The 16,800-nt window shown below is 41.6% G+C and overlaps 1 protein-coding gene across 3 annotated transcripts in view; it reads right to left on the bottom strand.

The window, feature by feature from the left end:
- Positions 1–256: 256 nt before the first annotated feature.
- The window catches only part of wrap73 (WD repeat containing, antisense to TP73), a 38,214-nt gene continuing 21,670 nt past the window's right edge, over positions 257–16,800 (bottom strand). For all 3 annotated transcript variants that reach the window (XM_067970250.1, XM_067970249.1, XM_067970251.1), the window contains 7 exons: positions 15,452–15,538; positions 14,394–14,528; positions 6,610–6,687; positions 5,632–5,737; positions 4,036–4,161; positions 2,610–2,801; positions 257–2,451 (listed from right to left, as the gene is read on the bottom strand). In XM_067970250.1, the coding sequence (XP_067826351.1) occupies positions 2,342–2,451; positions 2,610–2,801; positions 4,036–4,161; positions 5,632–5,737; positions 6,610–6,687; positions 14,394–14,528; positions 15,452–15,538 (834 nt within the window). In that variant the 3' untranslated portion in view covers positions 257–2,341. The remainder of the gene's footprint in view (positions 2,452–2,609; positions 2,802–4,035; positions 4,162–5,631; positions 5,738–6,609; positions 6,688–14,393; positions 14,529–15,451; positions 15,539–16,800) is intronic.

The following is a 16,800-nucleotide window of genomic DNA, read 5'->3' as shown; positions in this document are numbered from 1 at the left end:
ATCAATTGGGTGATGAAAGATAACCAGTCAACAATCTAGATTAAGCAAGCTGGCTCACCTCAGCCATCCTGCTGCTAGGGGACAATGCTTGGCAGAGGACTGCTGCTCCAGCACAGTTCCATGTCCTACCTCCTTCCACATCAGCACCAGGAGTCCAAGAGTTTTTGTATGAAGACAGGGTGCATTTTGATCCACAATTCACCTTGCTGCTTAAAGCTTAGATTTTAATCTGTCCCTCAATCATTTTAGCCCTAAATCCTAGACAACAAAATAGCCTTTAATTCCAAACCTCAGTTAACAGATTATAATTTACATACAACATTCAGCAATTAAGAGTGAATATACAGACAAGTGTAAATTTTATTAGAAAAACAATGTAAATAACACTATAAATTCAACGCTACAAATATTTACATAAATCTAATATTCAGTGATTAACAGGGTCATATTTCAGTAATATACTGTTAAGAGATGTCTCATGTACAAGAACAAAAATAGACAGGTTTTGTGCACTAGGTAGGCCAATCCAGGTTTCATGTGGCTAAATTTTTATTTCATCACAAAAGTATGCATTATAAGGGCCTCATCTTAAAAAGGTCACCCACAAATCAGCTGACAAATGCACAATCCACATTCTCCAATATGTTCGTGCAGGTAACATACATTATGGAGTAAAACATTCACAGCATCAACAGGCATGGGACAATGTCAGGGGTCATTAAAGACAAGAAGTTACATTAAAGACAATGAACATTCAAGTGAGGAACCCTCCCTATGCAGGCAAACCAATGGACCGAAACATCTATTAGAACAGGCTTCAGTTTCAACTCAACCTTTTGTGGTTAAGATTCGTACTCAAGGCAAGGGGCATCACTGCTGGCATATGGAACACATTATTTTTGCACCACTCACTGTTTCTTCTTGACACTCAGGTAAGACACAAGATGCAGCAAAATGCTCCCTCCACTCAGCCCCAATTATGCAGCTTAAACCTCAGACTCAAGAGTAATCCCACCCTATTCTCCCCCCACCCCCCAAATAATACAGCTTGAAAAAAAAAGCAAGCCAGAGATTTGCAAGGAGTAGCAACCTGAACACTGAAAAACATATCCTGTGAGTATCAGGTGGCAAAAATGAAACCATTTGCAAACAACTCAAAGGTGAATCATTCCATCACAGCTTCAAAGAGCCAGCACAGGCACAATGGGCCGAATAGCCTCCTTCTGTGTTGTATGATTCTATGATAGCTCATCAACTCTGGTACCGTACACATTGGGGCAGCAATGTTCAGCAAACTGACCACAGGTAAAAGGACTGATGAGTATAGAGGATCATTTATATGAGCAAGACTCAGTAATTTAGGACTGTAATGTTACACAATTTAAGTGTGCAATGAGGCTTTTTATTACAGCTGGAGTCAGGTGAAATAATAGAAGAACACACAAGTATAGAATGTCCCATCACATCGCAAAGGATTTTCACATATAATTACTTTTAAGTGCAGCTACGGTCCTTATGTAGACAAATATATCAGCCATCCTCCACACAAAGATACCACAAACATCAATTAGATAAATTACCTGTTGTTTGCATTTGGTGGAATTGCTCAGGACATCAAACAAGGAAGTGTGCACCTTTTCAGAAACTATATGCACACATGATATATCATTAAAAAATGAACAAATTTGCATTTATATAGCATCTTTCACATCCTTGGGATGTTCTAAAGTGCTCTACAGCCAATGAAGTACTTTTGAAGTGTTATGTTGGTTGACTTTTCAAGGAAGTGATCCCAAATCTTCATTTAATTGAGAGTTCAGCTTTGATAAGCACATCAGAGATCAAATCCAGGGACAATCGGAGTAGATGTTTCGGTCAAGAGCCCCGGTTCAGTCACTTAAGCTTGTCGTTGGTTGGTGACTGGCCATCTTTCCAAGAATAACCTAGCAGCTCAGTCTCAGAGTCATAGGAAGTGTTGATCAGTTTATGATGGGTCCACATCAGAAAGAACAAGGATAAAATAATTCAATTCCCAAAAGGAAAAAAGGACTTCAATAAAAGACTCAGTAAAGGAATGAGATTTTGTAGATTAAAAAAAACTGCATTTACAATTTTATGTAAAAAAAGTTTTGCAATTGAATCTCTCCTCAAAATGATTGTTCTGAACCACAAATTTCCATTATAAGAGGAAAAGACCATATTCCACAAGCAGTTGGTACTGTTGGAGTCGGTCCCCAGTGCTTGTTTTTTCTCAGCAGGAACACATTGTGCAATATGACAGACACAGCTGGAGCCAAACACTAGGGTCCACTTGCGCCCTTTAACTCCAGAGGACACATAGTTAACTTTCTTCTGCGGTCTCCAAATAACACACACACATTTGATCTTTACTCATCAGCACTAAAGACTCTCCATTGGGATGCCAGTGCAATGATAAAACCTGGAAACTACCTGCAGAAAGGACAACAGAATTCAGATGTTAGAAGACAGAAAGCAGGAGTGCAATACAGGTTCTTCACAAAAGATCTGTAGTACTTCTGGCACAAGTTCAGAAAATATGAAATATATATTCCCCAAGTCTTCAGCCCTCTCCATTTCCCTCCCCTTACCTTCAGCTGGAACTTGCACAGACAGGCACCCAGCAGGAGACCACAGGTACACCTTGTTACTGCCAGTACAGATGGCCAGGCGGGCCCGGAGTGGGTCCCACTGGAAGGATCTGACAGCAGACACTTGCTCCAAAACCACATACTGCTTCAGCTTCTGAGCATCCCATATCCACACTGTGTTTGGCATGTTATCTGGAAGAGAAAAATAAAATGATTATAAATGGGTTTATGCTGCTTGTATGGTAGGATTAACAGGGAAAGCAATTCTATGGACAAGGACCATCAATGAGATTCTTTCTATTGCTAGGAGTTCACCTACACTGAACCCTGTATTCATCAGAAAACTCAATAGAGATTCGGAGAGAAAGCACGCACTCAAATTTCCAATGCACCAGTCACCAGCAAGGTTGTGGACAAGGAGGAACTTTATTAAATGGCCATCAATGCTGGGGGAGGGAGGGGCTCTACAGATGAGCACCAGGCACTAATGGTACTTACATGTGTTTTCAATTACCTTCCCCTTAAAGAAAAATATACATTTATGGCACAAATTTTGCAAATGGATGTTCATCTAAAGCTTTGGTAACCAGAGAAAACAATTTCTACGTCGATAAAATATCACACTGATGCAGCAGAGGTCAACATGAAAAAGAACAGCAAAAAGTTGAAAAGTACTGCATTTAACAGATATCCCTCAACTTCAAGAATTGAACATAAAATGTGCAGAAACCAAATGTGAGAAAAACTATTTGTAATTTTATATATCGCAAATGAAAGCACCTCTTCCTGTGGAGGGTGGGGTGTGATGAGAGAAGTGGGGGGTGGGTGGAGAAGGGAAAGAGAAGAGATATATAGTTTGCATTGCAAGGTTTCACATATCAGTATTTGTTGTTCACAGGAAGTGAGACACTTAAACAGTGCTCTAAGTTCATAACTACCAGACAAAAGGACAGCAGCAGGGAAACAAGTGATTAGTCCATCAAAAAATATAATGAGAATTAACTACCTTGACCTTCTCACAGACAGACACACACAAAGTTGTAGACTGTTTGCAAAAATTCTACTAAGACCATTACTGTACAGTAATGAACAAGCACTGAAATGACAGGATGCACAGTAGAACAGTCCAAGGATGATCCTGCCTCAGTCTATCCCTCCCTCCAAGAGGTGACCGGCCTCCATCTGGCTTCTTCCCACCAACACGCTGCTGAATTTTAAAAACTCAGCAGAGTGGAAGGGGGAAAGTGCATTTTCCACCACACTGTATTGGTCCCTCAGTGTGATTAACACCAGATCACTTAATTCCAAACCCTGCTTACAAAAAGGTCTGCACATCAACTCAAAACTACCACCCCAAATTATGGATCGAGGCCTAAAATCACTGAGCTACCAAGCCAATCTTTAATCTTTGGTCCTATTAACATACCATTTCTGGTTGCTAAGAAACGGTTGTCTGGACTGAAAGCCAACATCCCAACACCCAATCTGGGATTCGCTCGATCCGGATCAGGCTTCACTACGGGGACTTGGACTGGAGGCTGGCAAATCTCATCTGAAACACAGAAAGAATCATTAAGGTAAAGACAGAATGCTATAACTACATTGGTCAGTGGGCCCTGTAAAGACTGCACTGGACATCCCACCTTTTGTGCTGGGATCTTTAAAGGAAAGTGTTTGAAATACCAAAGGAATTTTGCAATTCTGTTAAGTGTGGAGATTTGCTGAATGTACAAATTTTAATAAATTAACCCCTTGATAAAGAACAATGATAATTTATTAAGGCGGAACTCAACATCAGCCCCCGCCAAAAAAAACCTAGAACTATAGAATGTTGCAGCACAGAAACCAGCCACTCGGCCCATAGCCCTTTATAGTCACTTCCCCTGGGTCACATTTTCAAAGAGTCCCTTTAATTTCCAGGTAAAGCCATTCAGCTGAAATCACAGATCAGAAGGAGATTGGTTAGGATGACAGTTCAGGAAGCTTCATGTTAACAGTGTATATTTGTTTGAAGTGCAAGCTGAGATACCAAGAGTACTCAAAGTTGTTAATTCATGAAATTTCTGCCTTGCCAAAAAGATCGAGCTGCTAAATGGTGTGGCTGGGGAACTGTGCAGAGCAACAGCGTGCAAGTGGGTTGTAGCTACTGCCTAATGCAGCTGCATTGTAAGAGTGCATTCGTCCTTCACATATAGTAAATGTGGTTTTGCATGACAACGGTCTACAAGAAGGGGAAGTCAAATTAGATTTAGTTGGTTTTACAGAATTCAACAGGGGTGGGAGGGAAAGAGTAATAAATGTTGATACAAATTACACAATTTCCTTTCTTGTCCTCAAATCACAAGAACATATATACTGGGGTTGGGGGGGGGGGGGGGGGGGGGGGGGAGAGAAGAAAAACACTATATTTACAAATAAAATAACCCAGACTAATTAAAAACTCCTTTGATAGCTAAAGTGGTCAAGGCAGTGGGAAGCTGAGCCAGAGCAACCAGATCCTCATTGGTTCAATCACTTATCTGTGCTGAGTTAGCTGATCTCAGCCACAGCCACAGGGATGCTGCAATGATGCTCAGCACCCTGGGTTAGGGGAATGGAAAAGTCAGGCTAGGTTCCAGTTGCTAATGATTATCCACAGCAAGTGGAACAGCATGAATTTTGGGTGGGGACAGATCAGGCTCGAATATAATGTCCCTCGTGGTGGAATACCTCAACAACTTTCGCTGTCTAGGCTCATGAAGAATTGATAGGTTTTTTTTTGAGGTACTACAGGGCAGCCAATATATGGAAACTGTACTGCAGCAAGTCAGCAGCTTTTCAGATGTGAAGAAATTGACAGAAAAGGCAGGGGGAAAACCCCCATTAAATCCTTGTCTTTTTAAAGTATTTTTTAAGAAAAGTATCTCCAGTAACTAAACTGCTGAGAAAGAAGTTAGCAATAAACATTTAATGGATAACAGAGGCTCACCCTTCCTCTAACTTAAGCCACGGAAAAGAGTAAACAGGTAGCCACATTCCTTACATTTACTCTGCGAGCTGAACAAGGAAATTTCTCCAGTTGCAAGTGGAGGAAAGGACAAGCCATCGCCACCCAGAACTGGGCGGCTTTCTACCTCCTTATAGATAACCTGTAGGCAGAAAGGGAAGGGTTAGTGGTTCTGTCGCATTTGCCCATACACCGTACTTTTCTTATGCTTTCTTTAGTCAGTCCATACATGAAGCTAAAGATAAGCAAGAGAAAATACAATGTGCAGGCAGGCTGTCCAGCCAACTGGGGAGGACATAAAACAGTAGGGGCTGCTAATTTGGATGTTGAGCCAGTTACTTCGCAAGATTCCAACTGATTATGTTCTTAGACTTGGCTCATTCAGATATTGGTACTTTGCAGAAGTTAGACCCCGAAACAGAAGTCTGATCTCTCTGAAGCATTAAACAAGGTTGCTATGCATCTTTTTGTACTTCTACAGATCAAAAATGTTAGGCAGACCATAAAATCCATTTAACATGCATCATAAATTACAATAATTGTCAATTAGACAGATAGATGTTATATAGCATGTTATAACATCAAAATATCTAAAAGTGTTTTTGTAAAGAATTACTTTTTAGTTCAGTGCTGTTATAAATGACAGTTGCCATTCTACACCACCAACATCCATGAACAACAAGATGAATGTCTTTTTTTGGTGGTATTGGCTGTGGGATTAATCTTGGCCAAAGTAACAAAAGAACTCCCTGCTCTTCATTGGATAGTGCCATAGGATCTTTCACATCTCCTCGAACAGGCAGATGGGATTTGGTTCAATGGCCCAACCAAATAGCATCTATAACGATACAAGACTCCCGGAGTACTGTATTAGAGTCTCTGCCTAGAATATGCGCTCAAGCCTTCATGTGCAGTTCAAACCTACAACTTTCTAACCCAAAAGGCATGGAAGCTACTACCTCAGTTCAAACCAACTCCCCTCCCCTTTAATTCAGAAGAACCACTCCTACTTACACTTTTGGGGTTACTGACGGTTAAGAGATGTTCAAATTCTACAATCTTCTTCCAGGTCACATGGTTTATGATTCTTACCTAGTTAGTAATTAGATCATTTCAATTAAAATGTAATCCAACAAAAAACACTTTCTCCCCCCCCCCCCCCCCTCCCAAAAAATATTCCACAATAATTAGAACCAAAATTCTCAAAAGTGGGGCTCTCACTTCTTACAAAAAAGGTGGATCGAAAGCAAGTTGCCAAGGTAGCATCCCATGGCTATAGGTCATTAGAAGTTGCATTAGACAACATATCAACAACTAGTGTGTAATAGACCAGAGGGGTTTATAAAGTATGGCTTAGCAGAGAACCACAAAGTTGAACTAAAAACAGAAAAACACTGGAAATTTCAAAGATCAACGAACATCTGAAGGAGAACAGGCACTGTTTCCAGTGTGACCATTCAGAACTGCAGTTAACTTATCTTTCTCTTTCAGATGCTGATCAAATCTGTTTGCATCTTAAACATTTTTTTTTGTACAAAAGATGCATTACTTGAAAAAATATATAATCACTAGCTGTTTGGGCAGCAATGGCTACACATGGAGCCAATTTGTTCATGTAAATGCACACTCGCCTGAACCCATGCAAGTATTTTTGCACTATTAATTTGGAAATCATGTTTGCACACTACAGCAAATTTTCCCAGTCACATACAGATGGGCACAATGTGGCTCCTTTCTTCACTCAGTCATGGGAAAACAAGTGTGTGGGCAAAGTCTGCCCTCCTTTGTTTTATTACAGGCACAGTAGGTAAACTTAGGATTTTTAGCACTGGAAAGGGATTCCGAAAGGAGATTTTATAGAGTTGTACAAGAAAGAACGAACTTGCATTTATACAGTGCCTCTCATGACCTCCCAAAACGCTTTACATCCAATGATGTACCTTTAATGTGTAGTCACTGTTGCAATGTACAAGATTGCAAACAGTACAGCAAAGGAGGATAGTGATAGACCTCAAGAGGATATAGACAGGCTGGTGGACTGGGTGGACACATGGCAGATGAAATGTAACGCAGAGCCGTGCGAAGTGACACATTTTGGTAGCACCCGAAACAGACGTCTGATCTCTCAAGCATTAAACAAGGTTGCTATGCTTCGCGCGCACACACACCATAAATTACAATAATTCTCAATTAGACAGATAGAAGAACGAGGAGACGGAATATAAACTAAAGTGTACAATTCTAAAGGGGGTGCAGGAACAGAGAAACTTGGGGGTATATATGCACAGGTCGTTGGAGATGGCAGGGCAGGTTGAGAAAGTGGTTAAAAAAGCATACGGGATCCTGGGCTTTATAAATAGAGGCATAGAGTACAAAAACAAGGAGGTTATGATGAACCTTTATAAAACACTTGTTTGGCCACAACTGGAGTATTGTGTCCAATTCTGGCACCGCACTTTAGGAAGGATGTGAAGACCTTGGAGAGGTTGCAGAAAAGATTTACTAGAATGGTTCCAGGGATGAGGGACTTTAGTCACGTGGATAGACTGGAGAAACTGGGGTTGTTCTCCTTAGACCAGAGAAGGTTGAGAGGAGATTTGATAGAGATGTTCAAAATCATGAGGGGTCTAGACAGAATAGATAGAGGGAAACTGTTCCCATTGGTGGAAGGGTCGAGAAGAGGACACAGATTTAAAAGGTGATTGGCAAAAGAAGCAAAGGCGACATGAGAAAAAAACTTTATTTACGCATCGAGTGATTATGATCTGGAATGCACTGCCTGAAAGGGTGGTAGAGGCAGATTCAATTGTGGCTTTCAAAAGGGAATTGGATAAGCAATCAAAAGGAAAAAAGATTGCAGGGCCACAGGGAAGGCGGTGGGGGGGGGTGGAAGGAAGGAGGGGAAAAAAAAAGTGGGACTAGCGGATTGCTCTTGCAGAGAGCCGGCACAGACATGACAGGCCAAATGGCCTCCTTCTGTGCATTCTATGATTCTAGGTAAATCTGGAAAATTACTTTAAACTAAATTGCTAGAGCAAGACAAAGGGATACAGGTTCAAACTAGTAAACAGCAACTAATACCTGGATGTTTTTTCATCCCCTACACAATGACCAACACACAGAATGGTCTCCCAGATAAAGTATCGTGGAATCATTTAAGAGCCAATTGGATGCTGCAATTGGGAGGGTGGGGGTGCGGGGGAACTTTAGGATAATTCTGGATGGATGGACTAAAATGGGCAGCTTGCCCCATCTCATCCATAATTATCTTGTGATTTGTGGCAGTATATTATCTTGTAAAAAGACTTTGGTACAACCAAAACAAGGAACAGACTCATGCTCAGTTGGATAAATAAAAGCATTTTATTAAAAAAAATTGTTTGATTAAAGCTAAATTACTCAGAGCAATCCATATTACCCATTCTCAAATCAGGTGGCAAGTGTCCATTTCATTAGCATGAATGTGTAAAGGAGTAAATTTTTTTTTGCACAATGATTTAAACCATAGAATCATAGAAAGGTTACAGCACAGAAGGCGGCCATTCAGCCCATAGAGTCCACGCCAACTCTATGCAAGAGCAATCCAACAAGTGCCACTCCCCCGCCCTATTCCCGTAGCCCTGCAAATTTTTTCCTTTCAAGTATTTATCCAGTTCCCTTTTGAAGGCCATGATTGAATCTGCCTCACCACCCCCTTGGGCAGTGCATTCCAGATCCTAACCACTCGCTGTGCAAAAAAGTTTTTCCTCATATCACCTTTGGTTATTTTGCCAATCACCTTAAATCTATGTCCTCTGGTTCTTGACCCTTCATCCAATGGGAACAGTTTCTCTCTATCTACTCTGACTAGACCAAACATGATTTTGAATCCCTCTAACAAATCACCTCGCAACCGTCTCTGTTCCAAGGAGAACAACCCCAGTTTCTCCAGTCTATCCACGTATCTAAAGTCCCTCATCCCTGGAATCACTCTAGTAAATCTCTTCTGCAACCTCTCTAAGGCCTTCACATCCTTCCTAAAGTGCAGTGCCCAAAGCTGGACACAATACTCCAGTTGTGGCCAGACTAGTGTTTTATAAAGGTTCATCATGACTTCCATACTTTTGTACTCTATGCCTCTATTTATAAAGCCCAGGATCCCATATGCTTTTTTGCCCACTTTCTCAACCTGCCCTGCCACCTTCAACTTTGTGTACATATACCCACAGATCCCTCTGTTCCTGTACCCCTTTTAGAATTGTGCCCTCTAGTTTATATTGCCTCTCCTTGTTCTTCCTACTGAAATGTATCACTTCGCATTTTTTTGCATTAAATTTCATCTGCCACATGTCCACCCATTTCACCAGCCTGTCTATATCCTCTTGAAGTCTATCACTATCCTCCTCACTGTTTATTACCCTTCCAAGTTTTGTGACATCTGCAAATTTTGAAATTGTGCCCTGTACACCCAATCCAAGTCATTAATAAACATCAAGAAAAGCAGTGATTCTAGCACCAACCCCTGGGGAACACCACTGTACACCTCCCTCCAGTCCAAAAAACAACCTTTGACCATTACTCTGCTTCCTGTTACTTAGCCAATTGTGTATCCATGTTGCTACTGCCCCCTTTATTCCATGGGCCACAATCTTGATAAGCCGACCATGCGGCACTTTATCAAACACCTTTTGAAAGTTCATATACGCCACATCAACCGCATTGCCCCCATCTACCCTCTCTGTTACATCTATCAGGTTAGTTAAACACAATTTGCCTTTAACAAATCTGTGCTGGCTTTCCCTAATCAATCCACACCCATCCAAGTGACTGTTAATTCTATCCCAGATTATTGTTTCTAAAAGTTTCCCCACCATTGAGGTTAAACTGACTGGCCTATAATTGCTGGGTTTATCCTTACACCCTTTTTTGAACAAGGATATAACATTTACGATTCTCCAGTCCTCTGGCACCACCCCCCGTACCTATGGATGTTTGGAAGATTATGGCCAGTACCTCTGCAATTTCCACCCTTACTTCCCTCAGCAACCTAGGATGCATCCCTTCTGGACTGGGTGACTTATCTACTTTAAGTACAGTTAGCCTTTCTAGTACCTCTATCAATTTTTAGCCCATCCAGTATCTCAACTACATCTTCCTTTACTGAGACTCTGGCAGCATCGTTTCCTTGGTAAAGACAGATGCAAAGTAGTCATTTAGTACCTCAGCAATCCCCTCTGCCTCCATGAGTAGATCTCCTTTATGGTCCCTAATCGGCACCATCCCTCCTCTTACTTCCCGTTTGCATGCCTGTAGAAGACTTTTGGATTCCCTTTTATGTTGGCTGCCAGTCTATTCTCATACTCTCTCTTTGCCTCTCATTTCCTTTTTCACTTCCCCTCTCAACTTTCTATTTTCTGCCTGGTTCTCACTTGTGTCATCAAGCTGACATCTGCCATATGCCCTTTTTTCCGTTTCATCTTACTCGCTATCTCTTTTGTCATGGCTTTAGTTGCCCCACCTTTCTGCCTTGTGGAGATGTGTTTAGACTGTACCCGAACCATCTCTTCTTCAAAGGCTGCCCACTGTTCAATTATAGTTTTGCCTGCCAATCTTTGATTCCAATTTACCCGGGCCAGATCTGTTCTCAACTCATTGAAATTGGCCCTCCTCCAATTGAGTATTTTTACTTTAGAGTGGTCCATGTCCTTTTCCATAGCTATTCTAAACCTTATACTATGATCGCTGCTCCCTAAACACTCCCCCACTGACAGTTGCTCCACTTGGCCCACCTCATTCCCCAGAACCAAGTCCAGCAATGCCTCCTTCCTCATTGGGCCAGAAATGTACTGGTCAAGAAAGTTATCCTGAACACATTTCAAATATTCCTCCTCCTCTTTGCCCCTTATATTATTATTGTTATCCCAGTCTATATTAGGATAGTTGAAGTCCCCAGTTATCACCACTCTATAGCTTTTGCACCTCTCTCTAATTTCCTTGCAAATTTGCTCCTCCAGATCCTTCCCACTAGTTGGTGGCCTATAGAATACACGCAGTAGTGTAATAGCACCTCTTATTTCTTAACTCTAACCAAATAGATTCTGTCCTTGACCCCTCCACGACATCTTCTCTCTCCGGTACTGCAATATTCTCCTTAATCAATACTGCCAACGTCCCACCTTTCTTTCTTTCCTGAACACCTTGTATCTAGGAATATTTCGTACCCAATCCTGCCCTTTTTTGAGCCAGGTCTCCGTTATCGCCATGACATCGTATTCCCATGTGGCTATTTGCGCCTGCAGCTCACCAACCTTGTTTACCATGCTTCGTGCGTTTACACACATGCACTGCAAACCAGTCCTAGACTTTCGTGTACTCTCTTAGTCTGATCCCACCTAATACTGTACTATTACTTGCTCTAGTGCTATATTTCCCTCCCGCTCCTTTGTGCCCCTTATTTCTTCTTTCCAATGCTACATTCTGGTGCTCATCCCCCTGCCAAATTAGTTTAAACCCCCCCCACACAGCACAGCACAGCACTAGCGAACCTCCCCGTGAGGACATTGGTCTCAGCTCTGTTGGGGTGCAACCCGTCCAGGACTCACTCAAATGAGCAGTAGCATAGGGCAGAGGAAGCAAAAAAAGCCAAACCACAAACCACTTCTTGTGCACTGAAAACTGGCAAAGCAGTCAATACCTGTTGGTTTGATGCTACAAAGGAGCATAGGAAACTAGACTAAAACTGTACTCAACTTAACCAGTATTATATTGCAGTCTGGGTCTTGAGAGAATGACCTGTTTGCGCCACTATCCCATATATATTAGATCATTCAGCCAGGCTTTCTGTAAACTGGCAATGCCAGAATGGCCAGTGCGCATGCGTGAAGTGCGGGCAATGTAATATTGTGTCATGATTTCACTATGGACAAAATAACTGTTTGTGCGCGTAATTACATAATGACTTTGTGTCATAGTGTAACGATCAGCAAACACATAGCTGCTCCCGAAACAGTGCACTTACTGGCCCCAGAAAAGGTCAGTACCAATTGAGGAGACCAAATTTTTAAAAAAGTCTTCTGGACCACTGTTTCTAAAAATCCACTAAGTTTATCTTCATGTAGCTCCTGACTGTGAGATCTTTGCAGCTTACGTTTGATCGAAGGACGTTTTATATACGTTAAAGGAGATATATAAATGCAAGTTGTTGTTTTAGAACAGATTTTAGCCAGCTCAACACGGGGTATAAGAGGGGGCCTCTTACCAAAATCTGGAAGTATGGGGGCTGTACAAGATCCTTCAAATGCCAGCGTATGCAGCGCGGTGAAGCCAGTCGAGCTTTGAAACAGATTCTAAGCAATCCTGGTAGATAGGTTCTGAGTATAGTTTCAAATTAGCATCATAGGAACACAGGAATAGGAGTAGGCCATTCAGCCCCTCGAGCCTGTTCCGCCATTCAGTTAGATCATGGCTGAACTGTATCTTAATTCCATCTACCCGCTTTGGTTCCATAACCCTTAATACCCTTGCCTAACAAAAATCTATCAATCTCAGTTTTGAAATTCTCACTGCCTCTGGGACTTCTGATGCACAATCGTGGTACTCCTGCAGCAAAATGCGCTACACAACTTTTGTTTAGAAATTTGTGGCATTCCCCACAGGATAGCACACTGTGCCAAGTCATCTGCTGTAACCTTAGGAAATGTGAGGTGTTCTTCAAGACGTGTTTCAGCAGACCTTTTCAACACATGATATAACGTTCTTGGTAAAGAATTCCAAAAGCGGCACCACAACTGTATTACACAGATATTTAGCTCTGATCACTTTTAACAAAGGTGAAAAACAGCAGAAATTTGGAGCTAGATCCACTGATTATGAATGGACAAATAATGCAGTTTTGACTCTCCCACCTGTTAATTTATACATCGAAATAAGCAGAGGTAAGAAAATGTAAGGTTAAAGCTCCAGATCTACTTCAGTTTTTAATTAAAATACTGGAATGGCCAAAGGACATTTGATACTGAGGAAGCAATGCTGTACTTCCCTCATCGGCCAGTCTTATCTGCACATGCTGGGAACCAGATTAAATCATTTAAATAGGCCAATCAGAAGCTAAGAACTCAATCAGCTTATTGAAGGATGAACGAGGACAAGATCCCCTCTATATGGGGTATAATCAAGATCTCACTGTACACATGATTTAGCTATTAAGGCTTTAAAAATATGTTCATCTTAAAAAAGAACCCTCATATGGCTACCAGTTCCAACATCTATAAAACTTAATCCTTCCCCACCTGTGAAGGATACATTGCATTTCACCAGAAAAAGCTGAGGGAGCCCATATGGCCAGTTTTAGCACATTCATTAGAATGAAACACCTACATTCCTCCCATCACCTCAACTGAAATGAGTCTTCAACGACTCTAAGGTTTTTATCCCTACTTCTCTACTCAGCAAACCATTCCAAGTTTTGATCATACTTCCCCACTATTGGCGGCCATGCCTTTAGCCACCTTGGCCCTAAGTTCTGGAATTCCCTCCCTAAACCTCTCCACCTCCAAGACCCTGCTTAAAACCCACCCTTTGACCAAACTTTTAGTCACCCCTTTTTTGGCTTGGTGACAATTTTTATCTGATTAAGCTCCTGTGAAGTTCCTTGGGACATTTTGCTATGTTAAAGGCGCTATATAAAATGCAAGTTGTTGATATGTGAAGAAGTTCTTTCTGAAATTTGACCTAAACTTTCCTTTCACCAGTTTTAACCGATTCCTGCTGAAAGCTGCCAGTTGGCTCTCAATTTCACTGACCTGTGTCACATCTCTTACCTTTTCATCATAACTCCCAATGGCCAGAAACTGGCTGCTTGGACTCCACGCAACAGACTTCACACCGAGAGACCACTCGTACGCGCTGTAGGTGGACAGCAGGCGCCCGTCTAATGAATACAAGAGGACTTTATACTGGAAGGAACAAAACAGTTTACTCAGTGCCAAAAAGGTGAGAACAGTCCCACAAAGCAATTTTATAAAATCAACATAATGCAGCTAATTTGTGTTTACAATGTGCAAAAATAAGAGGCATTCTATGCAGAGATGCGTGCAACACAAGGTCAGCTCTGATTTTTCCTCTAGAGGAGATCAATATTAGGAAATCTGTATGCTTGTGCTGGCAACCTCTGTCTTGCGACACCAGTTAATGTTGAAAGTAAAATAAATGATCTTGCATTTATGTAGCATCTGTCACGTCCTCAGGACGTCCAAAGCATTTTGCAGCCAATGAAGCATTTTAAAGATATAGTCACTGTTGTAATGTAGGAAACATGGCAGCCAATTTGCGCAGAACAAAGTCCCACAAACAGCAGTGAGATAAATGACCAGATAATCTGCTTTTAAGTGATGTTGGTGGAAGGATAAATGTTAGCCAGGACACCAGCAGAACTCCCCTGTTGTTCTTCAAGTAGTGCCATGGGATCAGTTTAACGTCTCACCGAATGACGGCACCTTCGACAGTGCAGCCCTCCCTTAGTACTAGACTGAAGTGTCAACCTAGATTATTTGCTCAAATCTCTAGATTTGGGGCCTGAACCCACAACCTTCTGACTCAGAGGCGACCACTATCAAGGCTGACATCTGAAGAGACCATAAGTATGAACAAACAGTAAACTGTACACTTCTAGATATCAATCCCCAAAAACATACTTCATTTTAAAATTTTCTGCTCTAACAGAAGGCCAAGAACTCACCATACAGCACTGCAATCACAACCCTGTGTCTCGTCCATCAACACACAACACCGTGGTCTCCAAATTTACTTCTAAGAAATTAACATTTTAAAGATAGGAATCTTTCAAGCTGCAATATCCCTTTCCAGGGCTGCCACTCACCTCCAAACAGGAATCCCAGACTGCCAGCACACAGCTGTTGGGTGACCACTCGATACCAGCCAGGTCCTGGGTCTCAGTCTCAAAATGCTGAACAAATTACACACAAGAGGATTATCACGGTTAGAATATGGGTACGGTAGCATAGTGATTATGTTATTGGACTAGTAATCCAGAAGCCTGGCTGAATAATTCAGAGTCATGAGTTCAAATCCCACCACAGCAGCTGGGGAAATTAAATTCAATTAAATAAAATCTGGGGAAAAAAAAACTAGCATCAGTAATGGTGGCCATGAAACTACCGGATTGTCGTAAAAACCCACCTGGTTCACTAATGTCCTTTCGGGAAGGAAACCTGCCACCCTTACCCGGTCTGGCCTATATATGACTCCAGACCCACTGCAATGTGGTTGATTCTTAAATCGCCCTCTGAAATGGCTGAGCAAGCCACTCACCACCACCTTCTCAAAGGGCAATAAATGCCGGCCTTGCCAGCAACGCCCACATCCCATGAACGAATCAAAAAGACAGCTACCAAATCAAGTTTAGAAAAATCTTTGCCAGTGGATTTTATTTAGACAATTGCACAAAAAAAGAGGCAATAAAATTACGTCAGCATTTACATAAACGATTCCTCAGGAACAGTCTCCCCAAGAATGCCCCAGAAAGTCCATCGATATCCCAGCGACACCAAGTACTTCCAGCAACCCCAAAAACAACACTAGTAAGAGTGATCAGAAATGGGAATATAAAACACAAGTTGTTTTTAAGACATTCCAATTGTAATCTTTTAAGCACACTTTGGAACTTTTGGTGGTGGGGGGGGGGGGGGTGGGGAAGGAAGAGGAGAAACACTGCATTAACCAACTGAAAAATTTTATTCAACAGAACACCAAGAAGAAATAATCAGTACTTAATATTCAACTACTAGGGTTTTTAAGTTGAAGATCCAAATATATTATTTCACTAAGCAGAACGCTTTACAGATTTAAGATCAAAAGGGTGTGTGTCATAGATGATCAATCTTCAATGCAGCTTTTAAGGTCAAACATTAGCACTGGATTTCGCTCATGGCACTGGTACCCCCATCACACCCAGACAGGATAACTCATTCGTGGCATTTTTTTTGATTATTCGTTCATGGGATGTTGGTGTCGCTGGCAAGGCATAATAGCAGTTAGGGAAATACATATCCAATTTTAAACATATTTACTACAGACCATTTACAGGAACACTCTAAAAAGGTAACAGAAAAAAACAAGCATTAGCTACATTATATGTAGACCCCAGGATTTTGGACATTGCAACACTGAAGCTGGGAAGGACATAATAGGAATGCAAATAAAATGCTG

Source organism: Heptranchias perlo, chromosome 32, assembly GCF_035084215.1.
Source record: "Heptranchias perlo isolate sHepPer1 chromosome 32, sHepPer1.hap1, whole genome shotgun sequence".
NCBI classification, from domain to species: Eukaryota; Metazoa; Chordata; class Chondrichthyes; order Hexanchiformes; family Hexanchidae; genus Heptranchias; species Heptranchias perlo.
This window is presented reverse-complemented; position numbering and strand designations above follow the sequence as displayed.